At 43.2% G+C, this 26,180-nt stretch overlaps 1 protein-coding gene across 3 annotated transcripts; it reads left to right on the forward strand.

Annotated features, from left to right (window-relative positions):
• Nucleotides 1–9,777: 9,777 nt before the first annotated feature.
• On the forward strand, nucleotides 9,778–24,956 carry golm2 (golgi membrane protein 2). Of its 3 annotated transcripts, none has more exons than XM_014175227.2 (10): nucleotides 9,778–11,278; nucleotides 19,154–19,208; nucleotides 19,551–19,653; nucleotides 19,818–19,908; nucleotides 20,147–20,255; nucleotides 20,366–20,446; nucleotides 20,566–20,862; nucleotides 21,471–21,617; nucleotides 22,451–22,618; nucleotides 23,473–24,956. In XM_014175227.2, exons 1-10 carry the CDS (start codon nucleotides 10,952–10,954, stop codon nucleotides 23,547–23,549), a joined length of 1,455 nt encoding a protein of 484 aa, XP_014030702.1. In that variant the 5' UTR covers nucleotides 9,778–10,951; the 3' UTR covers nucleotides 23,550–24,956.
• The last annotated feature ends 1,224 nt before the right edge of the window (nucleotides 24,957–26,180 follow it).

Raw genomic sequence — 26,180 nt, forward strand, 5'->3', positions numbered from 1 at the left:
TTCCTCCTACACACTGTTGCAACATGACCATACACTTGGCACCTGAAATACGGCAGCGGGTTCGGCACAAACTGATATATCTGATATAAACATTAATTTGTCAAGTAAAGACTCAACATAAAAACTAAAAAGAACAAACCCTGACTCTTCTATTTCACCACACTCTCCACCAGGTCTCTGTCGCACCAAATGGCGGGCATCACAAACACTGGGAATCTTCCCCTTCAGCTGATCCATGTTCACCACAGTAATCACTCCCTTCAATGGCGCCCTGTTCTTGAGAGCAACACAAACAACATGTCTTGTTGAATCTTAATGTCCAGCCGTAGCTGTCGCTTTAAGCTACCCTGGGTCGTTGTACATTCACAGCGGGGGAGCCGGAGCCAGCTGAGGCAGGGGAGCCGGCCGAGGCATCCCCGGTTGCTTCAGCAGCGGCACCCGGACCCAACGTCACCAAAAAAAAAAAAAAAATATATATATATATATAAACTCCATCATGCTTCCAATTGTGGAGTCAGCATTCTGTAAGGACAGACTCTGGGAGAGAAGAAGCAAGTACAGGGAGTCAATATTTAATGAATAAACAGACAGGAAACAAACCACGAACAGCATCTGGACAAGGGACCCATAACAACATTAATGCTGACTGAGGTAATTAATAACTTGATGGAGTCCAGGTGAGTCCGATGAAGCGCTGATGCGCGTAACGATAGTGACAGGTGTGCGTAATGATGAGCAGTCTAGCGGCCTCGAGCCAGAGAGGGGGAGAGGGAGTGGACATGACAGCACTGGAGGCTATCTGCATGCTGTTGGCTAGAGCGCACGTACCAAGACCAGACTAGGCTATTTAACGCAAATGTTTATGTGACAAAACTATTGGTAGAGTTCAAAATACGATGGAAACACATTGAACTTTAGATTTTATTCGGTAAATGGAAATTTAAGCAAACATCATCAGGACTGATTTTTATCTGCAACGTGTCCGTTTGGTGGAAACAATTGGTGGGGAAATGCACTTTTTTTTATGAGGATTCTATAATATTTGCATGAAAATCTGTTGCAAATTGGATGGAAATTTAGCTACAGTGTAATTTTACCAATAAATATGCTGTTTCCATAAGGCCTGTAGTGACTTATTTTATGCGTTCCATAAGCATGAAATGGTTGGATGGAAACAGAGACAAGAGGCGAAGCGAGAGGTTTCACTCTCGACAAAATCTTTACAAAATAAGCCCAATGCGTCCCATTGTTAGGTTGAAGATATGGGCATCTCGTCATTGTATACAGAATTTATGCTAAATTTATGGTAAATTGGTTATTATAAACTGGGCGGTTAGAGCCCTGAATGCTGATTGGCTGACATCTGTGGTATATCAAACCGTATACCACGGGTATGACAAAACATTTATTTTTACTGCTCTAATTAAGTTGGTAACCAGTTTATAATAGCAATTTTTTTTTATTGTATTTATTTCACCGTTATTTAACCAGGTAGGCTGGTTGAGAATAAGTTCTCATTAACAACTGCGACCTGGCCAAGATAAAGCAAAGCAGTGCGACACAAACAACAATACAGAGTTGCACATGGAATAAACAAGCGTACAGTCAATAACACAATAGAAAAAAGAAAGTCTATATACAGTGTGTGCAAATGGCGTGAGGAGGTAAGGCAATAAATAGGCCATAGTAGCAAATAATTACAATTTCGAAAATTAACACTGGAGTGATAGATGTGCAGATGATGATGTGCAAGTAGAAATACTGGTGTGCAAAAGAGCAGAAAAGTAAATAAAAACAATATGGGGATGAGGTAGGTAGATTGGATGGGCTATTTACAGATGAGCTATGTACAGCTGCAGCGATCGGTTAGCTGATCGGACAGCTGATGTTTAAAGTTAGTGAGGAAAATACAAGTCTCCTGCTTCAGCGATTTTTGCAATTCGTTCCAGTCATGGGCAGCAGAGAACTGGAAGGAAAGGCGGCCAAAGGAGGTGCTGGCTTTGGGGATGACCAGTGAGATATACCTGCTGGAGCGCGTGCTACAGGTGGGTGTTGTTGTCGTGACCAGTGAGCTGAGATAAGGTGGAGCTTTACCTAGCAAAGACTTATAGATGACATGGAGACAGTGGGTCTGGCGACGAATATGTAGCGAGGGCCAGCCGATTAGAGCCTACAGGTCGCAGTGGTGGATGGTATATGGGGCTTTGGTGACAAAACAGATGGCACTGTGATAGACTGCATCCAATTTGCTTAGTAGAGTGTTGGAGGCTATTTTGTAAATGACATGGCCGAAGTCAAGGATCGGTAGGATAGTCAGTTTTACAAGGGTATGTTTGGCAGCATGAGTGAAGAAGGCTTTGATAATGCTTAGATCATGTCAACACACATCACGAACAGCACCATCCCGGAACAATTCAGAACCTCCACATCACGAAGAGTACCCATCCCAGAAAATTCAGAACCTCCACATCACGCTAAAATTTGAAGAAACCAATTAAAGGGGAAATAATGATTCTTCTCCCTCGCTGTAGTTGATAATACAGTGAGGGAAAAAAGTATTTGATCCCCTGCTGATTTTGTACGTTTGCCCACTGACAAACTATCAGTCTATAATTTTAATGGTAGGTTTATTTGAACAGTGAAAGACAGAATAACAACAAAAAAATCCTGAAAAACGCATGTCAAAAATGTTATGAATTGATTTGCATTTTAATGAGGGAAATAAGTATTTGACCCCTCTGCAAAACATGACTTAGTGCTTGGTGGCAAAACCCTTGTTGGCAATCACAGAGGTCAGATGTTTCTTGTAGTTGGCCACCAGGTTTGCACACATCTCAGGAGGGATTTTGCCCCAATCCTCTTTGCAGATCTCCAAGTCATTAAGGTTTCGAGGCTGACGTTTGGCAACTCGAACCTTCAGCTCCCTCCACAGATTTTCTATGGGATTAAGGTCTGGAGACTGGCTAGGCCACTCCAGGACCTTAATGTGCTTCTTCTTGAGCCACTCCTTTGTTGCCTTGGCCGTGTGTTTTGGGTCATTGTCCTGCTGGAATAACCATCCACGACCCATTTTCAATGCCCTGGCTGAGGGAAGGAGGTTCTCACCCAAGATTTGACGGTACATGGCCCCGTCCATCGTCCCTTTGATGCTGTGAAGTTGTCCTGTCCCCTTAGCAGAAAAACACCCCCAAAGCATAATGTTTCCACCTCCGCGTTTGACGGTGGGGATGGTGTTCTTGGGGTCATAGGCAGCATTCCTCCTCCTCCAAACACGGCGAGTTGAGTTGATGCCAAAGAGCTCCATTTTGGTCTCATCTGACCACAACACTTTCACCCAGTTGTCCTCTGAATCATTCAGATGTTCATTGGCAAACTTCAGACGGGCATGTATATGTATTCTTGAGCAGGGGGACCTTGCGGGCACTGCAGGATTTCAGTCCTTCACGGCGTAGTGTGTTACCAATTGTTTTCTTGGTGACTATGGTCCCAGCTGCCTTGAGATCATTGACAATATCCTCCCGTGTAGTTCTTGGTTGATTCCTCACCGTTCTCATGATCATTGCAACTCCACGAGGTGAGATCTTGCATGGAGCCCCAGGCCGAGGGAGATTGACAGTTCTTTTGTGTTTCTTCCATTTGCGAATAATCGCACCAACTGTTGTCACCTTCTCACCAAGCTGCTTGGCGATGGTCTTGTAGCCCATTCCAATCTTGTCCCTGACATCCTTGGAGAGCTCTATGGTCTTGGCCATGGTGGAGAGTTTGGAATCTGATTGATTGATTGCTTCTGTGGACAGGTGTCTTTTATGCAGGTAACAAGCTGAGATTAGGAGCACTCCCTTTAAGAGTGTGCTCCTAATCTCAGCTCGTTACCTGTATAAAAGACACCTGGGAGCCAGAAATCTTTCTGATTGAGAGGGGGTCAAATACTTATTTCCCTCATTAAAATGCAAATCAATTTATAACATTTTTGACATGCGTTTTTCTGGATTATTTTTTTGTTATTCTGTCTCTCACTGTTCAAATAAACCTACCATTAAAATTATAGACTGATAATTTCTTTGTCAGTGGGCAAACGTACAAAATCAGCAGGGGATCAAATACTTTTTCCCTCACTGTATGTTCACCTTAAAAGGCATGCTGTCCTTAGAACGACCCTCTCGCATTACAAGGGAAACAATGACTGTCCAAAACCCACCCAGTTTGCTGAGTAGAGTGTTGGAGGCTATTTTGTAAATGACATCACTGAAGTCGAGGATCGGTAGGATAGTCAGTTTTACTAGGGTATGTTTGGTGGAATGAGTGAAGAAGGCTTTCTTGCGAAATAGAAAGCTGATTCTAGATTTAATTTTGGATTGGAGATGTTTAATATGAGTCTGGAAGGAGAGTTTACAGTCTAGCCAGACACCTAGGAATTTGTAGTTGTCCACATATTCTAAGTCAGAACCGTCCAGAGTAGTGATGCTAGTCGGGCGGGCGGGTGCGGGCAGCGAATGGTTGAAAAGCATGCATTTAGTTTTACTAGCATTTAAGAGCAGTTGGAGGCCACGGAAGGAGTGTTGTATGGCATTGAAGCTCGTTTGGAGGTTTGTTAACACAGTTTCCAAAGGGCCAGATGTATACAGAATGCTGTCGTCTGTGTAGAGGTGGATCAGGGAGTCACAAGCAGCAAGAGCGACATCGTTGATATATACAGAGAAAAGAGTCGGCCCGAGAATTGAACCCTGTAGTACCCCCATAGAGACTGTCAGAGGTTCGGACAACAGGCCCTCCGATTTGACACACTGAACTCTTGTCTGAGAAATAGTTGGTGAACCAGGCGAGGCAGTCATTTCAGAAACCAAGGCTGTTGAGTCTGCCGATAAGAATACGGTGATTGACAGAGTCGAAAGCCTTGGCCAGGTCGATGAAGATGGCTGCACAGTACAATCTTTTATCGATGGTGGTTATGATATCGTTTAGTACCTTGAGCGTGGCTGAGGTGCACCCGTGACCAGCTCGGAAACCGGATTGCACAGCGGAGAAGGTACGGTGGGATTCTAAATGTTCAGTGATCTGTTTATTAACTTGGCTTTCGAAGACTTTAGAAAGGCAGGGCAGGATGGATATAGGTCTATAACATTTTGGGTCTAGAGTGTCACCCCCTTTGAAGAGGGGGATGACCACGACAGCTTTCCAATCTTTAGGGATCTCGGATGATACGAAAGCGAGGTTGAACAGACTGGTAATAGGGGTTGCAACAATGGCGGCGGATAATTTTAGAAAGAGAGGGTCCAGATTGTCTAGCCCAGCTGATTTGTACGGGTCCAGGTTTTCAGAACATCTGTTATCTGCATTTGGGTGAAGGAGAAGCTGGGGAGGCTTGGGCAAGTAGCTGCGGGCGGTGCAGAGCTGTTGGCCGGGGTTGGGGTAGCCAGGAGGAAAGCATGGCCATAGAGAAATGCTTATTGAAATTCGCGATTATCGTGGATTTATCGGTGGTGACAGTGTTACCTAGCCTCAGTGCAGTGGGCAGCTGGGAGGTGCTGCTCATGTTCTACATGGACTTTACAGTGTCCCAAAACGTTTTGGAGTTAGAGCTACAGGATGCCTTTGCTTTCCTAACTGACTGTGTGTATTGGTTCCTGACTTCCCTGAACAGTTGCATATCGCGGGGACTATTCGATGCTATTGCAGTCCGCCACAGGATGTTTTTGTGCTGGTCGAGGGCAGTCTGGTCTGGAGTGAACCAAGGGCTATATCTGTTCTTAGTTCTACATTTTTTGAATGGGGCATGCTTATTTAAGATGGTGATGAAATTATTTTTACAGAACAACCTGGCATCCTCGACTGACGGGATGAAGTCAATATCCTTCCAGGATACCTGGGACAGGTTGATTAGAAAGGCCTGCTCGCAGAAGTGTTTTATGGTGCATTTGACAGTGATGAGGGGTGTTCGTTTGGCGTGGACCCATAGCGGATGCAGGCAATGAGGCAGTGATCGCTGAGATCCTGATTGAAAACAGCAGAGGTGTATTTGGAGGGCAAGTTGGTCAGGATAATATCTATGAGGGTGCCCATGTTTACGGATTTAGGGTTGTACATGGTGGGTTCCTTGATCATTTGTGTGAGATTGAGGGCATCTAGCTTAGATTGTAGGACTGCCGGGGGGTTAATCATATCCCAGTTTAGGTCACCTAACAGAACGAACTCTGAAGATAGTTGAGGGACAATCAATTCACATATGGTGTCCAGGGCACAGCTGGGAGTTGAGGGGGGTCTATAACAGGTGGCAACAGTGAGAGACTTATTTCTGGAGAGAAAATTAGAAGCTCGAACTGTTAAAATTAGAAGCTCGAACTGTTTCGGCATAGAGCTGGAAAGTATGACAGAATCTTGCAAGCTATCTCTGCAGTAGATTGCAACTCCTCCTCCTTTGGCAGTTCTATCTTGATGGAAAATGTTGTAGTTGGGGATGGAAATCTCTGGATTTTTGGTGGCCTTCCTAAGCCAGGATTCAGACACGGCAAGGACATCAGGGTTGGCGGAGTGTGCTAAAGCAGTGAGTAAAACAAACTTAGGGAGGAGGCTTCTGATGTTAACATGCATGAAACCAAGGCTTTTTCGGTTACAGAAGTCAACAAATGAGAGTGCCTGGGGACATGCAGGGCCTGGGTTAACCTCCACATCACCCGAGGAACAGAGGAGGAGTAGGATGAGGGTACGGCTAAAGGCTATCAAAACTGGTTGTCTCGTGCGTTGGAGACAGAGAATAAAAGGAGCAGATTTTTGGGCATGGTAGAATAGATTCACGGCATAATGTACAGACAGGGGTATGGTGGGGTGTGGGTACAGTGGAGGTAACCGCACGTGTGGGAGGTGGGACAAAGGAGGTATCTGAAGCATCCAGGCACTCCGCGTTGCGTCGTGTAAAGAACATCCCTTAGCCGTGGTATATTGGCCATATACCACACCCCCTTGTGCCTTATTTCTTAAATATACCAATAAGAAAGATAGTTCCAAACCTCTCTGCCAATAACAGTTATTATGTTTATGTTTATTATTATGTTTTTCCCTCCCTACTCATACCACTCCCAGACAGTCTTATCAAAATTCTTCCTTGAGAAATGTATATTTGCTAAGAAGCTATTTTTGTTATTTTATCATTTTAATTTAAAACAATCACAGTAAGGTACTTAATTGTTACCCAGAAATAATTTGATAGAGACAAAAACGCTGCATTGCACCTTTACAGCAAATTGTGTGCAATTCCACACATTTTGCCATGGGGCAGAGAAAAACATGGCAGTTTTACAGTTAATTTCCTGCAATTCTACCCATTTTTTAATTACTTATGCCATGTTTATATGATATCTGAGTGACAGTGACCAACAAAATCAAATCAAATGTTATTGGTCACACACACATGGTTAGCAGATGTTAATGCGAGTGTAGCGAAATGCTTGTGCTTCTAGTTCCTAACAATTTCACAACAACTACCTTGCAAGTTTAAAGGAATGAATAAGAAAATGTACATATAAATATATGGATGAGCGATGGCCGAACTGCATAGGCAAGATGCAGTAGATGGTATAGAGTACAGTATATACAGTTGAAGTCAGAAGTTTACATACACCTTAGCCAAATACATTTAAACTCAGTTCACAATTCCTGACATTTAATCCCAGTAAAACTTCCCTGTCTTTGGTCAGTCAGGATCACCACTTTATTTTAAGAATGTGAAATGTCAGAATAATAGTAGAGAGAATAATTTAGTTCAGCTTTAATTACTTTCATCACATTCCCAGTAATTCAGAAGTTTACAAACACTCAATTAGTATTTGGTAGCATTGCCTTTAAATGGTTTAACTTGGGTCAAACGTTTTGGGTAGCCTTCCACAAGCTTCCCACAATAAGTTGGGTGAATTTTGCTCCATTCCTCCTGACAGAGCTGGTGTAACTGAGTCAGGTTTGTAGGCCTCCTTGCTTGCACACGCTTTTTCAGTTCTTCCCACAAATTTTCTACAAGATTGAGGTCAGGGATTTGTGATGGCCACTCTGATACCTTGACTTTGTTGTCCTTAAGCCATTTTGCCACAACTTTGGAAGTATGCTTGGGGTCATTGTCCATTTGGAAGACCCATTTGCGACCAAGCTTTAACTTCCTGACTTTCTTGATGTTGCTTCAGTATATCCACAGAACATTTCTTCCTCATGATGCCATGTATTTAGTGAAGTGCACCAGTCCCTCCTGCAGCAAAGCACCCCCACAACATGATGCTGCCAACCCTGTGCTTCACGGTTGGGATGGTGTTCTTTGGCTTGCAAGCTTCCCCCTTTTTCCTCCAAACATAACGATGGTGATTATGGCCAAACAGTTCTATTTTTGTTTCATCAGACCAGAGGACATTTCTCCAAAGAGTACAATAATTTGTCCCCAAACCGTAGTCTGGCTTTTTTTATGGCAGTTTTGGAGCAGTGGCTTCTTCCTTGCTGAGCGGCCTTTCAGGTTATGTCGATATAGGACTCGTTTTACTGTGGATATAGATACTTTTGTACCTGTTTCCTCCAGCATCTTCACAAGGTCCTTTGCTGTTGTTCTCGGATTGATTTGCACTTTTCGCACCAAAGTACGTTCATCTCTAGGAGACAGAACGCGTCTCCTTCCTGAGCGGTATGACGGCTGCGTGGTCCCATGGTGTTTATACTTGCGTACTATTGTTTGTACAGATGAACGTGGTATCTTCAGGCGTTTGTAAATTGCTCCCAAGGATGAACCAGACTTGTGAAGGTCTACAACTTCTTTTTTCTGAGGTCTTGGCTGATTTCTTTTCATTTTCCCATGATGTCAAGCAGAGGCACTGAGTTTGAAGGTAAGCCTTGAAATACATCCATAGGTACACCTCCAATTGACTCAAATTATGTCAATTAGCCTATCAGAAGCTTCTAAAGCCATTACATAATTTTCCAAGCTGTTTAAAGGCACAGTCAATGTAGTGTATGTAAACTTCTGACCCACTGGAATTGTGATACAGTGAGTTATAAGTGAAATAATCTTTCTGTAAACAATTGTTGGAATAATTACTTTTGTCATGCACAAAGTAGATGTCCTAACCGACATGCCAAAACTATAGTTTGTTAACAAGAAATGTGTGGAGTGGTTGAAAAACGAGTTTTAATGACTCCAACCTAAGTGTATGTAAACTTTCGACTTCATCTGTACATATGAGATGAGTAATGTAGGGTATGTAAACATTATATAAAGTGGCATTGTTTAACGTGACTAGTGATACATTTATTACATCCATTTTTTTAATTATTAAAGTGGCTAGAGATTGAGTCAGTATTTTGGCAGCAGCCGCTCAACGTTAGTGATGGCTGTTTTACACTAGACATTGCTTGTTTTGTCACATAAACTGGAATTAGGCAAACTATTACAATTTTAGCAACCAGGAAATGGTGGAATGATTTCTGCATATTGCACCTTTAATAGTAAGTTGAGACACTAACTGAGTCAAAAAATATATATAATAATTGGTTGGGCCCCTTAAGTGACCACTTTTTTCGCTTATGCCTGGAACCGGCCCTGCACTTTTGATAAATATTTCTGTCCACTGTGTGCTGCCTTGCCTACGAACACGGAACTTCAGCGCGTTTGAAATCCGAATCCAACACCTCCTCATGATCTGTATAAACCCCGTCCATGTCATTTTTCTCATCCAATGTGCTTCCAAACTTGCAAGAGCTACCCAATAGAATGTGTTTTTTTATTGCAAGACGTATGTCATGATTGGATAATTGTACTGTCACTTTAACCCAACCATGCACCTTGCACGCCTTGGCTACACTTCAGAAATCTGAAATTGGTGGTTTGACAAACTAGATTGTATTGTGTGTCTACATTAGCCAGTCTTTTGTCAATGTAACGTTAACTGTCTAACCTTTTATAACGATATAGCTAATCACTGAATTCAACATCGCTTGCGCTTCGTATCCACGAGTCAAGAGGCACCAACAACGGAGGATATGCCAGCCAAGCCAAGGTGGAAGTAGCTAAAGTAACCATATCAACAGACAAGACAGACTCGAGAGTGGGGACAGGGGTAAAACAAAACGGATCTGATTAGGAATATGACCGCAAACTAGCAAGGGAAATTGTTATCTATCGCTAAAATAAGCGTTTACCACGTGTAACCTTATTTCAATGAGTCTAGTAGCTAGCTACAAAGAACGTATTGCTACCCTATGTTGCTATCTCGCGTAGTAGCTCCAATGATTAGCAGTTAAACGGTAGCGACTACGTTGAATTGCATTGGATAGCGCTATAAAGGTTAGCTAGATTAACGTTTGAAGACAGTATTTTCTATATACATAGTTAAGATCCATAATCAAGATGTATCATTAGGATGGCAATAGTTGCTTTCTAGTGTCTGACTAGCACTTTCAGTGCAAGCAGCTAGCCAAACCAGTTTGGTAAATCTGTTAATGCAGTCAGGTTGCTAACGCGTTAGCTAGCTACTGTAGGTTTACGATTTGGTGGATAAATACACTTTTTCTATCTATCTTGAAACGATTCAGGGCCCACCAGAATCGTTCAGATATTTTGACATTGGACTCGTTAGATAACTAAATAATTTGGCACTTGCATGCTTGGCTAGTGTTTTTCCACGTTTGCTGTTGCATTTAGGCCACGTCGCTGCAGATGCATTTCATCCTCTGACAGCGTCGTTGGATGAATGCAAACAAGACTGTGCGGAAGAGGGAAGGCGCGTGAATAACTCTTCCCCACATTCCATGCAGCTAACTAATGCAAGAAACTCGTTTGGGGTTTGATACAAATGCTTTCTTTATTGACTATCTCAGTGGCTGTATGCTTGCCGTAATTGAACGGCATGTCAGCTGTCCAATTTGTTTACCAGTGGAAGCATAGGCTTATTTAGTTTTCTAGATCAATTATCGAATACATTCTGAAATGGTTGGCTTTGGCGCAAACCGACGGGGAGGCCGTCTCCCGTCCTTCATCCTGATCGCATTGATGGTGATCATTGCCATACTGTCTTTCAACTACTGGACTGTGTCCAACAAGCAAGGGCGCCTATTGGACGAGTTGGCAGAGGTGCAGACACAGGTGAAGCGGACCGACGCTGCGCGCAGTCGACTGGAGAAGCGCAACTCGGAGCTGATGGTGCAGGTAGACACGCACAGGAAACAGATTGATCAGAAGGATGGCGATAACAGCATGCTGGAGGGCAAGCTGCAGGCTCGTGAAGTACTGATCAAAAAGTGCACAGATGAAAAGGTAGGTAGGACTAAATCCATCCATAGTACCTATGCTTCCTAGTTCCGGGAGATCTCAGGCTTTTAACTAACTGTGCCAGAGGTTTGACAGGTGGAAAGTAGCCTTGCACCTGCATCCTATTGTATTACAGTAGAGGGCTAAACCTGTGATGTCAACCTAGTGACACCTACCAACATGGGTAAAGGCTGAGCAGTCTCCAGCAACGTTTTGAATGCTCAAAACAAACACACAAGCAAGCCAAAGTTGAAAGTGTGTTGTCCCAGTGCATTGTTGTTATCTAAGCCTCAGATGAGTTTGAGGTACAACCTAAGTGACACTTTTTTTTAAATGTACTTAACTCAAGGAATGAGTCTTGATGTCATTTTAAATTTAGGTTATACTCAAACAATATTTTAGTTTAAGTGGTTATTTTGTCTGCTTAAGCTATGATAGCCATCAGATCCTTTGAATCTCAAAGGTGATTTCAAAAGCCATATCATATAACAGCTAAACTCAGTTTTCCCCATCACAATAGCACCTGCTAACCTGGCATTGCAGTTTGCAAATTGTTTATTGGTGTGTATTTGTGCACTTATATTAGTAATTTTACAGGAGGTAAAGTCTCCCTCCCTGCTGACATGGGGGTTATGAGTCCCAGCTGGGGCCCATCTGTGTGCCCAGTGCTGGGGATCAGCCTCTTTTTACCCTTACTACAGTCAGTCTGCCTCTCCCCTCCTTGTCCCAACCACCTCGATGTATGCTTATGTGCCTCATCAGATTGCATAGGAGGTGTGGCGAGAACAGCTGAGGGGGAGGGCCTGCCTTTCATTTGCATTCTTCCGTACCCACACGGATGTTTGCTCTTCAGATTGTGTGGGCTAGCCATGCCCAAACCGGATTGTATATTTGAATTACAGCTCATTTCCTGAATGTTAACGGTGTCCAACAGTGCAAATCTTCTGTTCAACATGAGGGATGTCGTAGTGTAAGACCAGTCCCAGATTTTCCCCAGCGTTAATCTACTCTTTGTCCCGTATCAGGATGTTACCAGTGTTAGGGTTGGGCGATGTCAACCTTAGTCCTATTGTGATTATGTACCCATAAAACATGCCCCTATTGCGCCCCTCATAATTTTTTTTTTTTTTAAACGACAGTTGGGCTATAGCATGAAATTGAATGCAACTGGATAAATCATGGCTAAGTGCAGGCAATGGCACATCTTTTCTAATATTCCTTTCTATTTGATTTGGTGGAGGGGCAGAGCAGGTTTATGTGTGTCTGTGTGGTGAACATGATGAAGCAGTGACTGTCTGAAGAACGGTCTGTCTTGCCGTAGTGCGCTAGGTTATAGACCCACATCATGGACTGGCTAGACGCAGTCTACAGTCTTCAGAATTTGATAATGATTGCTTTATTTCTCTCATAAAATAATGGTAATTTTCCATGAAGAAAAAGCAAGTCCCACCAATTTAACTCTTTACAAGTGTTTTTGTGTTAGTGGAAGAAGTTTAAAATGTTTTAAGCCAAGCAGTTAAATATATTAAAAGTAAAATTTTGTCAAATAATTGGTCTGATTGCTTTGATAGACTACACTATCATCCTTATTACTTTGGATTGTGGGGCAGTTAGATCACATTTCTTCACAAATAACTAGAGATGCACTGACATGAAATTTTGGTCCATAATGATATCCAATATTTTCCTTGCCAAAAAAAAAGTTATAGTAAGCATTCTAGTACAGTTAAATAGTTGAAACACAGAGACCAAAAAGTTATTTTGTTGGCATTTACGTTTGTCTCCAATACCAGTAAAACATAATCAAAACCTATTTATTTCACTTTCTTGCTGTGCTGTTTCGTTGTTCATTTGTTCAGTCTCAACCAGGATTTCATCATACACGTCAAGCAGTGGAGTTTCAGCTCTGTCTGTCCGTGGCCTCTCTTCCTTGGTGCGCACTGTCACTGTGTCCGTTTCCACCTTGTCCAGCTGTCTAATATTTCACGTAAACCCTGTTTCTTGTCTGCATTGAAGTAGTGGTCCTTGTACCTAGCATCGAGCATCGTGGCGATAAGAGTAAAGAGGCTCAGAGAATGCCACCGAATCGCTTGTTCACAGCCTCTTGTAGAGTACTTTTGCAAGTTTTAACCCCACGGTCTGTCAGCAGTTTTGTTGAGCAGGCGTTACAATGCCACGACAGAGGCTATCACGTCTGCTGCAGACGCAGTTGATCTTATTTTTCGAGTCAGTTGTTCGATTGGAGCTAGGAGTGTGTTCATGTTTCAAACATGTTCTCAAATATCATTGAAATGGCAGCAGCGGTATGAGAATCAGCACATTCTTGAGCATGCAATACGGCTTTCCTCATTACGAAATCCTCATCAACCCACTGTGCTGTCAGACTCATCATGCTCATGGGGCTGACATCATCGCTGGTCCAAATGTCAGTCGTGAAGCTAATAGCAGTGACGCCCATAGCGAGTAGCTCATGGATGTGAGTTTCAACAATACTGTGTAACTCCGGTAGGGCGACGTCTGGAAAAATATCGCCTACTTGGTAGTGTGTACCGGTGCTCGACCAGTCAGCGAAAGCCAACATCATCCACGACCGATAACAGTTGATTGTCTAGGGCGATGAATTCCATTATCTTGGCGTTAATGAATTTCGCCTTTGAGTTGTCTTGCTGAATTTTTCGTAGTCTTTCAAATGGCTGCTCAACTTGAACTTGTTTAGTTGTTGGAAGTATTATTAGTATTTTTCTACTTTTGTTCTGTGTAGCTCTGTATTTTTTTTGTGGCGTCATTACGTCATCTACGTTATATTGGTATGCAGGTCAGCTTTGACATCAGTTTTAAACATCAGCATTAAACTAGACATTGGGCCGATGTTGGCGTTTTTAGCTAATATTGGCCGATTCCGATATGCTTACCGATATATCGTGCATCCCTACAAATAACTACACTGGCTCGCCTACTACACTTTTATCCACTCTTTTACAATACCACAGTGTATATGCAAACTGTAACAATAGAGTACAGAAGACAATGAGGCATTGTTCAAGTTTAAAGTAAATGTAAAGCTGCAATATGTACTTTTTGGGCAACCCTGGCCAAATTCACATAGAAATATGAGTTATAGATTTGTCATTAATTACGTTTAATTGGGTGTTTCTCAAAATGCATACTACCGTGCTCAGAGCGGTCGGAGGGTGAGTCCAAGTCAATGTATGCGAAACGGAGCACGGAGGGCACTTCTCGAATGCGTGCTCTGTTTGTACATATTTTGAAGCATGCATCGACGCAAGCTTCAACTGAAAGTATGCACAGAAATGTGACGCAACCACATAAAAAATGATAGAACATTTCTTGAAATCCATGGCGGTCATTATTTGAGCTGAAGCGAGAGAGAATACACCGGAATGAAATGTTGCTTATTCACATCTTATATGTTGCCTGACTACAATTGTTTTTTTTATCTTGATACGTTAATAAATACATGCTGTGTTAATTTTGGCATGTCTACCTGCCTACAATACCCACTGTAGTGTGTGTGTGTGTGTGTGTGTGTTAGATTGCAAGCCCATAGTAAGTCAATAGGGATAACTGGCTAGCTACTACTGTTAGCTAGCCAGATAGCCACAAAGAATTTTTAGCTAGCTAGCTACCTACCTTGCATAACAGTTTTAGGTCATGTTTCCTGTTGAATCTAGCCAGCTAGTTATTATGATTCACATATAGCTAGTTAAGTAAGTTTGCTTTGTGTATGTCTTGTTTCGTTTCTATTGTTGCCATTGTCCTGGCTGGAAGAAGGTTTAGTGGAGGTGCAGCATGAGGTTATAAAGTACTGCCAGTGCTTCTCAAATGCAATGTTTTATCCGTTCTCCACACTCTCGTCCTCACACTCTCGTCCTCGAGAACGTCCTCAGAGAATGCACTCGGAGCTTGGGTGTAGAGCACGGTAGCATGCATATTGAGAAACATCCATTTTCTCATGCTTAAGACTGTGCTCCCACATTATAATTTGAAAGTTCTGAAAAGTTCCATGGCAGTTAATTCAACAGTGGAAAGTTGGCGAAATTACTGAAACAGCCATATCGTTAAATCTCTACAAGATATTCCAGATTTGAGTAGCAGAGAAGTAGATAAATATGTCATACCCTGTAACATTTTGTCTAACTTGTTGGGAAAGTGGTCAAAGTAGCTGATTTGTGTCAGTTACGTTGTTTACAGTGAATGTGAAATCATAATTTCACAATGGGGTGGTTTAGCCCATACAGTGCCTTCAATAAGTATTCACACCCCTTGACTTTTTCCACATTTTGTTATTATAAAGTGAGATTGAAATGGATTTAATTGTATTTTTTTTTTTGGTCAGCGATCTACACAAAGTACTCTGTCAAAGTGGAAGGAAAAATTCAAACATTTGTGGAACATTAATGTAATAAAACAATATCTTCATTAGATAAGTAGTCAACCCTCTGAGTCAATACATGTTAGAATCACCTTTGGCAGTGATTACATCTGTGAGTCTTACTGGGTAAGTCTCTAAGAGCTTTGCACACCTGGATTGTTCTATATTTGCCCATTTAAAAATAAAACTTTACTAGCTTATGGGATGCATGTTTTGGAATATTTTAATTCTGTACAGGCTTCCTTTTCACTCTGTCAACTCCACTACCAAGGACAGGGTGTGTTAGCAACTGTCAGTCACACACTACATCAGGAATGTGATTTGAGTTACTGTGGTGGTAGTAGTAATCAAGCTGTATTAGCATAGCCTAGTTATGCCATTACTCCTCTCATTCTAGTACTGCTGAGAGGGCTAAAGGATAGAGAAGCAACACAATGTAATTGTCTGAAGTGCTTTGCTTTCATGTTTCCGTCTCCACATCTGCAGTGTGCATTGTGGGTGCCAAGAAAGACCACTGTTATTTTCCACACAGCAGATTTGGTGGAGAAACTGTGAAGCACTCGGTGTCTCTCTACAGGGAAGGTGACAGCATGAAGCTTTTATCCCAACAATGGCTGACATTGATGCTGTAATTACTGACACTCCTCTTCTGTGCATTCTGCCTCATTAAAGTCCCGAGCCCCTCTTTCCCTCCCTCTGTGGATTTGATTCAAGCCCTTGGTTCCTCCTGGAGAATCCACCCCTGTGATTTTGATTGGTGGCTAGTGGCAACTGATGGGGATGTGAATCTCGTTTGTGGGGGAGGCGTTTGTCTCTGGGACAGTCATATAGAGGTGCCCGACTGGATACTATTCCCTCCTTAGCCTATAACTAACGGTTCCTTTACTCATTGAGCGGTTCCTTCGCTTTCACTCCCTTCAATGAACAAAAAGGAGCACATAAGGAATATCAGGCATGATAGCAGCCTAACACACTGACGTCACAGTCAGGATTATCAGGCACTATCCCACACGACTATAAAATGTTTAGTTACTGGGCCAATGGAGCTATCAGAGAGAGAATCTTCTTTGGGAGAGACTAGTATTGAATTACACACATGGGGCAGGCAAACAAAGTAGGGATTTCTTTTGACACATGGTTACTTGCCACCCGGGAAGGGTAATCCCAGCCAGCAAGGCATCCTCTTGGTGTTTGCACCATGCTCAAATCGATCTGGTTTCTCCGGGCTGGGTTTGATGTTTGTCTTTTGATGTTCATTTCATGCATTGAGGATGGTAGAATACAGTAGGTCTATGAAGCTCCTAGGTTTGATGGTCCTTTGCCTGTGTTTTTAGCAGCTGGGATCTCCTGTCCTTACACTTATGACAATTTTCTTTGCTCATTCTGAGTGGTTACATGTTTGGCTGGGCTGTAGAGACTTAGTCAGACCCCAGATAAGGGAGATGGTGTAATTGGGTGGAGGGCAGAGAGGGGCCTGTCTGGATCAGTCAGGGGCTCAGGAGGACAGACTCTCTCTCATCTGACAGATTCTCACTCCGTCTGCCGTCTGTGGCCTCTCAGCCACTGAGCTGACTGGACCTATATGGCCTGTGTTGGATTTTGGACAGCTTGAGTGCTTTCAATTAGATATGCTTTGGTATATTCAAAAAGATGGGTATTGCAGAGATGACGCGCCGCATCTAACAAGTATTATTGTTCTATATAGTGAATGCATTTACTTTGTGCATGGTAGAGGAGGGGATACCAAGTATTAGGCTGTGCATGTGCAGTGGCTCCCTCAGTGACTAGTACTGCCAATGAGGAGAGCTGCGATGATGACTCTTTTTATTGTGGTCAAGGGTGGGGGGAGGGGAAAGACGGGACAAAGGAAAGCAAACTGGACAAATTAGGATTTTGTCTCCTTTTGAAATAGGCTACATCTGGCAACGGTGTATAGTATAACCATTGCAGAATTAGACAAATATGAAACTGAACACAGGATGTATACATAAGTTAAGCTCATAATGCCTTTGTAACAAATCCACAGATGTTGAGTACAGAACGCAAATACCTACTCTTATTTGGTGTAGCATAATGTTGCCTCGCCTCTTTTTTTTACTGTGTTCTATTATGTTCAATACAACGGTAACTGTATACATAAATACACGTTAATACAGCTCAGGTGTTTGTGTGGCCACGCAGACTGTCTGTCAAACTTGCGTATATGGACACACAAATGTGCAGAATACAGATACCAGACATGTAGACTCTTCACGTTCTCTGTCCCTCTAAGCATGCACAAATAGCGCCCTGGGGATGGCCTTCAGTCCTCGGTTTCTCTCCCAGCTGCATTTCCCATTCACCTCCTCCCCTCAGTCCCCTGAGATCAATGCCTTGCACCCCTCCCACCGCTCCCTAAATCTACCTCAAAGCCACAGCCGCTCTCCTCTGGTTGAGGCAACAAAAAACACTTGGGATTGAATTTTGTCTTTGTACATGTATGAAAATAAATGTAATAACCCCTTAGCCAGTCAATGTGTAATGGGCCAATAAAGTGGTTTCACTCTAAGTAGTCTGGGGGTGTAATATAAATTTCCAGGTGTACAAAAGAGCAGTCACAAAGTCAATCGAAAATCAATCCAGGTTATTACAAGTTGCAACAGGGAGACACTAACACAGAAGCAGAGAAAATGTCCAACTGGCCTTCTCTGAGACGGCCCTTATATCCTGAATAGCAGACAACTGTTCTTTAATCCCGAGAGGCTATTGGGAAGTCAAAACAAAAGGCATGGACTTGGTCAGCTGCTACAGAATACAATCGTAATCAGTGTGTCCTTGTACCTCCAGTCTGGCGTCAATCGCTATGAACAGATGTGAGTTCAATCCAACATACAGCATTCAGTTTAGTGACATCAACCCAAGTGTCACAGAACACTAGAAACCATTTCTCTATTACAGAAAGAGAATATAACTATGCTAAACATTGTGTTAATCACTCAACTAAATGTGAACTTTATTCTCTTAAATATTCCTATTACAGTGAGACATAGATGGGTCTCTCTCCATCAGGCTTCATTATGAAGGGTAGAGGAGATCTAATGAAGGCTGCTGCTCTGTGGTCTGTTCTGACTGCCTCAGCCTGGCTGTTCCTTAGGATCTCTTCCATCTGATCTGACTCAGTATCTGGCTGCGGATGGTCCTCCAGTCACTCGGCTGGTCAGACGCAATGAATGAGATGGGAGTGTTTTGCAAGCAGACTTTTCACTCAACAGAACCTTTTTTATGCAGCTAGATATCTCTACTGTGGCCGAGCGGACATTTGAAATGCTATTGCATCTGAACATAGTATCAAAATGCTGTCTTTCCAGTCAGGCTAGTTCAGCCATGTAATAATGTAGATGTCCTGTTAAACCGGTTGTGTTTGGAATTAAGATGAGCACAAAGAGTTCTGCTAACAAAGTGTTCTGGTGACCTTTCCTCAGGCAGATGTTCTTTTCTCTCCTTTCCAGATGAAGGTGCAGGGTGACGTGACAGCACAGATGTCGGAGATTGTAAGGCTGAAAGGTAAGAGCAGACACTGGCCAGCAGAGGGCACACTTCTGTTGGAGTCCTAAGGCTAGGCTAGCCGAAAGCAGTATGGGCTTGTATTACCACAGATGGAGCCTGTAGCAGTAACAGCAGTTTTCTTAATGCTGTTAGTGCTGTTAAGATGTTTTATCTCAAGTCCCCCATGTGCCAAGTGGACTCTAATGCAAACAGATTTGCAATGTTGTCATTCCTAGTTTATTGAATGATTGTCCAACACTAAAGCTGTAGCCTGATATCACTGCATGGTTGAAATTGCATTTATCCATAGAATATGAACCCTAAGATTATAGTGTGTTATTTGGGGTGGGGGGGGTGTAGAGCAGCTGAAGGAGCTGAAACAGGAGTTTATGAGGCAGGAGATCCAGCTGAGGGAGGTGAAGAAGAACAGCACCAACCTGGAGAGGAAGCTGGAGTATGAGCGGTACCGAGAATGAACTCTCAACACATCTTTCATGTTTTTGCGCTAGGCTCTCAATCACAGCAAAGTTGAGGTTATGATGACTATCGCACCGATATAGCCATTGGTGTGAATTTTGACAAGCGCTTCATTGCTTTTCTCTAACCAATTGTTTGTGTGACTGATAGTTTGCAGTGTGGGCGTCAAATCACACAACTAATGGACGAGTATGAAGAAGCTAAAAAGACCCTGGAGGAGGAGGCGGTGAAGCTGAGAAAGGTGAGGCCCTCTGTCAGAGCACCTAGTCATGATGTCCCTGCCTTTCCTTCCCCTGTAATGTAAGTGGTTGTCTACCACCCCCTGTTGGTGTTCATAGATCATACTCTCTGTGGAATGTCCTTTGTCCTGGATGTCAGCAGTTCTGCACTTAGTCATTGTGGCTTACCCAGCAATAGTAAAGGTGACTATATTAATCTCTCCCCTCGGTCTTTTTCTCCCTCCCTCCTGCCCTCTGCAGAGTGTGCTGGATAGCAGGAAGGTCGGCGCTGCAGAAGGAGGGACTGAGGTGGAGACAGCAGGAGAGCACCCAACTGTGGCCACACACCAGCGAGACACTGACCTCAAAGGTAACATTTACAACCAGCTCATATTGCCACATTCTGCCTCTGTAATGTTTCAGAGCTAACCCACCCTCTCTCCCTCCACCCCATCCATTCTTCTCTCCCTCCTGGGATAGATTTGGGCAAGCCTGGCAGTGATGCTGGCATGCCTGGTATTGAGGACAGTGAAGTGGGAAAAATAGATGATGTGCAATTTGGTGAGTTTTTATTCCCTCTGGTTATTCTACTTTTGATAACGATTCTGGCAGTAAGACTAGTGTAAAATATCATTGTCAAATTTCAACTGGAACTGTCCTCCTCCCCTCATGCTCTCCAGCCCTGAAGAAGCCAGCCATCACCCAGAACCACATAGAGATACCTGATACTGGGTTAAGAGAGGTGGGGGCCGGTATGGGAGCTGGGGCAGGTGAGGGGGCTGGTCGAGACCTCTCTCTGGACCGGCCTGTGCTCCAGATCCAGGACAAGGTCCTAGGGCTGGGGATGGAGGGACGAGCGGGGGCCCTCCAGCAGCAGCCCCCCCAGGCGGTGGCAGACAGACCCATCCTCTTTGATGAGGACAACAAGGCAGCCATCCAGGCAGATGAGTTCGGAGAGCAGCACAGACCGCTTAGAGGTATGTCAACTCAAACTTCACACACTACATATTTGCATTTTCAGTTTACTTTATTAGCTTTGCTGCCCAGAGACAAAGCCAGTTATGCAGTAATGATTTAGTGGTGACATGTTATCGTGTGTCTGTCATTGAGTTTGAGACCTGAGGCCATGGCCTTGGTACAGCTCTGACTGGGCTCTTAATGGCTGTGTGCAGCAGAGGCCCCGCTGCTCTTGGCCTCTCTTCAACTTCACACTAGCTGCTATAAAACGTGAGCCATGCTGGCTTCCTGTTTTCAGTTCAGGTTTTTCTTTCATGGAATGTTTGTGTAGAAAATGGAGGGAAATGTATTGTTGGCACAGTGCTCTGTTCTCTGTTTGGCAACCTCTGTCTTTTTTAAAGGTGATTCATCCTTTTCTCCCGGAGATTGAAAACATGCTCCTTCAGACTGTAGGCTAGCTCTCTGTGGAGGAGCACATTCCGTACTACAGGAGAGAGTGCACCCTAAACCTCTCTACTGTACATTAAAAATGAAAAGCCCAAAAGGGATGACCAAATTTCAGGTGAAATATTTCTAACAGAAAAAAGTCATTATTGAAGCTACCTCTGGTTCGCTGTCTCCTTTTAAGCTCCTGCCAATGTGATGAAAGCAGATGGTGTACAGAGGAAAGGGGCAGGACTGCCTCTGCCTCCTAACCCTGCCCAGGTGCCCAACCCTATAGAACCTCGGCACGCCAGAGACCCCAAGCCTGCTGAGCCCCTGCGTCACAGACAGAGTGAGTGCCTCCAAAGGCTGGTGGGGATGGGCGGGGGAGACTGAGTACCTCTCAGTATACAGGAGATGTGACACATGGAGACACCGGTTGTCTTTCCTCTGTCCTTTAGCTGCAACGTCCCAGTAAGAAGAGCTTCTCTCACTTGCAGATGTGTCAAGGTTACAACATAACCTTTACAATTTATATAAGCTATTTTTGAACGCATTCTACAGTCTGAGCCCTATCTAGAGTTTTCTTTCTCAAGGCTGCGTTAGGTCTACTATAAGCGGTTGCCTTCCCTAGCTATCAGGGTTTTAACAAACCTTCCTCAACACTGCTCATGAAGTCATACATATTAGAGGTGCTGTCGCCACAGACTGAAAGAGATGGCCAGATGCCAGAGTGCGCACACAGTGGGAGAGGCCGCCTGACTTCAAGGGTCTCAGGGTGTTCCTTCCTGCTGCCTGCCTGGCTTCAGCTCTGCTCCCTCCCTCCCTTCGCTGCCTACTCCAAACAATACCCCAACCAGCTGCCCTGCCAGCTACCCCTCTCCTTGCTTCATCTTCACACTCTCTGCACCACACACACACTCGTCATGTTTTCCTCCCAAGTTCCTTTACACATATCACTTCATTGCCAATGACTCTTTTTGTCGTCCCAAAAATCCCCTTAAACATATACACTATGCCTCCCTCCCATACCTACTGTCCAACCAATCACCTCCTCCTTCATCCCCTCTGTTTCTTAGTTTCATCATCCTCTTTCATTCACTCTCTCCAGCCTTTCTCTTCTGACTCTGTCACAATCTCTTTGCTTCCCTCCCTTCCTGATGGGGCCCTTCTCTGCCTCTACAGGCCGTTTCTTTGATGAGAACGAGTCCCCTGTAGATCCGCAGCACGGCTCTAAGCTGGCGGACTACAATGGGGACGATGGGAACGTGGGTGAGTACGAGGCGGACAAGCAGGCCGAGCTGGCCTACAATGAGGAAGAGGATGGTGATGGTGGGGAGGAAGACGTCCAAGGTGAGCCAGGCCAGGGGTCTTCAAGTCCAGCTGTATCACCATTTCTCCCTCCTCCACTCCTGCTGTCCCTGCATTAGACCGAGTACCACCAGCTCGGCCAGAGCTCACAGCACCCTGAGTTACCCACCATTCCTGTCTCAGGAACATCCATAACCAACCGCCCCTCAGGGTCTAAGCCTGAGGACTGTTCAGTGGGTCATTTTAGGCTGGAGGGCAAGCCTCCCATCATTGTATACCACAATCAAGCCCTATACCTCTACATGTGGGTGGGGGCACTTCTCCCCCTCAGTGACTTATGGTTCTTTGTGACTCCAATGTCTGCATGCCTCATCCAGCCGTGCGCTTCCCCACTATCTGTGCTCCACCACCTGTTTGTGCCCACTGGTCATCTCTGTGTACACCTTCAGTAGATGCTGTGTTTGGGTAGTACTTGAAGTTTTTAAATGCATGTGCGTTCTTGTCTTATCATTATTGTACAGCTGTCATTAATTTCTCCGCAACAGGTTAGGTTGTGAAGTATTTTGTGTGTTTAACCTTTTTAATGGACCAGGTAGATCCATGTAGGTGCTTAGTCATTTAACCACTTGATATTGACATTTTATAACGGCTATTGTTGTCCCTGCCATTGAACAGGCTGTGATAAAAGTAGTGTTAGGAATTCTATGGCCAATATGGGACCAGACTAATACGTACAGTGTGTTGTTCTTCTATGGCGCATTCCTAATGATAATCTTTTGGGATTTCCTAGTGATAATCTTTTGGGATTTCCTTTTGAAATCTATCTAGCAGATGTAATGTAGGGATGAGAGAGATGACTACTCCCTGATTTTGTTCTGTCGTCAATCTCCTTTCAGATGATGAAGATCGAGACATGCAGGGAGACCGGGCAGTGGACTATGGGAAGAGACGGCAAGCCATCGACATTCTGTAAACCTTATCAACTTGCTCTAGGATCTGGGATAGAAAATTTGAACAAAAGCGTTTATTCCTCCGCATTGTTTCAATTATGCTACGGATGTCATTCTTAGGACTGGTTGAAATCACGAAGTTGTTTTTAGGTGCGTCTCTTATGGCAATGGACAATTCTGAAGATACGATTACAGATTATTATTCCATGAAGCAGTTTGACCTAAAACCATGTATCATTGAATCTATAAAACAATTCATGATAATATCATTCTGTGCAGCCGTTGACTTGCAACTATATTTGTTTTAAAAGTTATTTGGTATTAGAATTCCTTAGCGATTACATTGATATAATGTACTTTTTTTTCTTCCCATGACCGATTTATGAAGGCTTTTGTTTTGTTTACTAATTTGAATGAACTGTCAGCTGTAAGAATAGACTGAAGTGGTCTGGAAGAGCCAGTTTGGGCCAGAACCTCGCTGTCTTGGATGACTGTTGCTGACCTGATCACCTAGACTGGCAGGCATGGCATATTGCTTGAAATTGTCAACATTAATTTGACTTGTCTTTACCTAAAAAAAGGAATATGTTTCCCTTTGATGTGGGACAGCTGTTGCTTGATAAAGAAAAAAAAACTGAACTATTGCTCCAAACTGTGTCAATGAATTTGACAGGACAGTTTCTTTGGCACTTTCTTATTGTTGGACTCTTGTATGGACGCCCACACTTCAAACACAGCTGCGCCAACCAACGCAGCGCTTATGCCAAGGACTTCTCATGGTTCACCTTATTTCTGTCAGACATACCACTCCAAAGTGCTCATTCTGTCTTACAATTATGCTGTTGCTATTAATGCATGTAATTTTTATTAATCAACCTGAAGAACGTCTTGAAGCTGGAGGCAATACTTAGACCAGTTTAGAATTAGGAATCCTGTGGAAGACTAAATGCAGATCTGTCCTGCTATTATGAACGGACTACAGTAGGCATAGATGTACATATTTGAATTGTTTCTATTTTAACTGTAGGACTCAAAGGACTATTCTTCCTTTAAATAATAAGCATAATCAGTTTTGTTTGTTTGAAAGTTGGTGATTTATTTTAAATAAATTTTTTCATATGGAAGGTCGGCATATTGAATGTACACTGCTGATTTGGTTTTTCAAGATCATAATGTAATTAAGATATTTGGGTAGTTAATTGTTACAAAACTGAACAATTTAGATGCTAATAGATAAAACTGTGGAACCAGTGAACCTGTCCCCACCAAGTTTTCCCTCGAATTCCAACGTGTTACTGATCTGCTGTGGATTACTAAAAGCTGTTGGTATCACTGATCTTGGGGGTAATTTATAATTTCATACTGAAGAATAAATCATTAAGTGGTCATTGACACAAGTAATTAAACAATTGTTTCTGTTTCCCCCTGAATGCCTTTTGATCCATGATTTGTTAACAATATATATTTTGTTCTCTAACCTCTTGGGAATGTGCATGTGAACTGTACTTTACCTGAAAAGGTGACTGATTGGCAATGGGAAAACTGCATGTGATTGTGGCAGGGATGCTGGTCCATGTTGACTCCAATGTTTCCCACAGTTGTCAAGTTGGTTCGATGTCCTTTGGGTGGTTGACCATTCTTGATACACACTGGAAACTGAGTGTAGAAAAACCCATCAGCGTTGCAGTTCTTGACACAAACCTTTGCGCCTGGCACCTACTACCATACCCCGTTCAAAGGCACTTAAATGTTTTTGCCTTGTCCATTCACTCACTGAATGGCATACATACACAATCCATTTCTCAAGCCTTAATCCTTCTATAACCTGTCTCCGCCAATAAATCTACAGTGATTGAAGTGGATTTAACAAGTGACATAAATAAGGGATCATAGCTTTCGCCGGGTCAGTCTTATGGAAAGAGCTGGTGTTCTTAATGTTTTTGATACTGAGTGTATATACTAAACTCAGCAACAACAAAAAACATCCCTTTTTCAGGACTGTCTTTCAAAGATAATTCGTAACAATCCAAATAACTTCACAGATCTTCATTGTAAAGGGTTTAAACACTTTCCCATGCTTGTTCAATGAACCAAAAACAATTAATGAACATGCACCTGTGGAAAGGTCGTTAAGACACTAACAGCTTAGATGGTAGGCAATTAAGGTCAGTTATGATACTGTTACTTTTGATTTTGACCGCTCCTTTGTTCAGGGACACATTCAATTTCTGTTAGTAATTTCATATCTGTGGAACTTGTTCAGTTCGTCTCAGTTGTTGAATCTTATGTTCATACAAATATTTACACATGTTAAATTTGCTGAAAATAAATGCAGCTGACAGTGAGGACGTTTCTTTTTTTGCTGAGTTTGTTAGTGCTACCAGAAGCCTGTTGTAATCAAATCACCAGATTATTTTTGATTCAGTTCAAATGGCCATAAAGCCACCGTAACATTTCTAGTATTTTCAATTAATCAATTACATTTGAATCAAAGCCAAATTGCTATAGACCTATATCCATCCTACACTGCCTTTCTAATCCATCCTACACTGCCTTACCGAAATGGTCGGTAATCAACAGATTACCGACCATTTTGAATCCCACCGCACCTTCTCCGCTATGCAATCTGGTTTCAGAGCTGGTCATGGGTGCAC

The sequence above is a fragment of the Salmo salar genome, chromosome ssa26, assembly GCF_905237065.1.
Source record: "Salmo salar chromosome ssa26, Ssal_v3.1, whole genome shotgun sequence".
Taxonomy (NCBI): domain Eukaryota; kingdom Metazoa; phylum Chordata; class Actinopteri; order Salmoniformes; family Salmonidae; genus Salmo; species Salmo salar.

Excerpts from the sequence above, each read along its gene's own strand:
- golm2 (XM_014175227.2), top strand. The coding sequence starts at position 10,952 with ATGGTTGGCTTTGGCGCAAACCGACGGGGAGGCCGTCTCCCGTCCTTC. Across the intron at positions 19,209-19,550 it reads GGAGATTGTAAGGCTGAAAG|AGCAGCTGAAGGAGCTGAAA; the intron begins GTAAGAGCAGAC and ends GGGGGGGTGTAG. Across the intron at positions 20,863-21,470 it reads GCAGCACAGACCGCTTAGAG|CTCCTGCCAATGTGATGAAA; the intron begins GTATGTCAACTC and ends TCTCCTTTTAAG.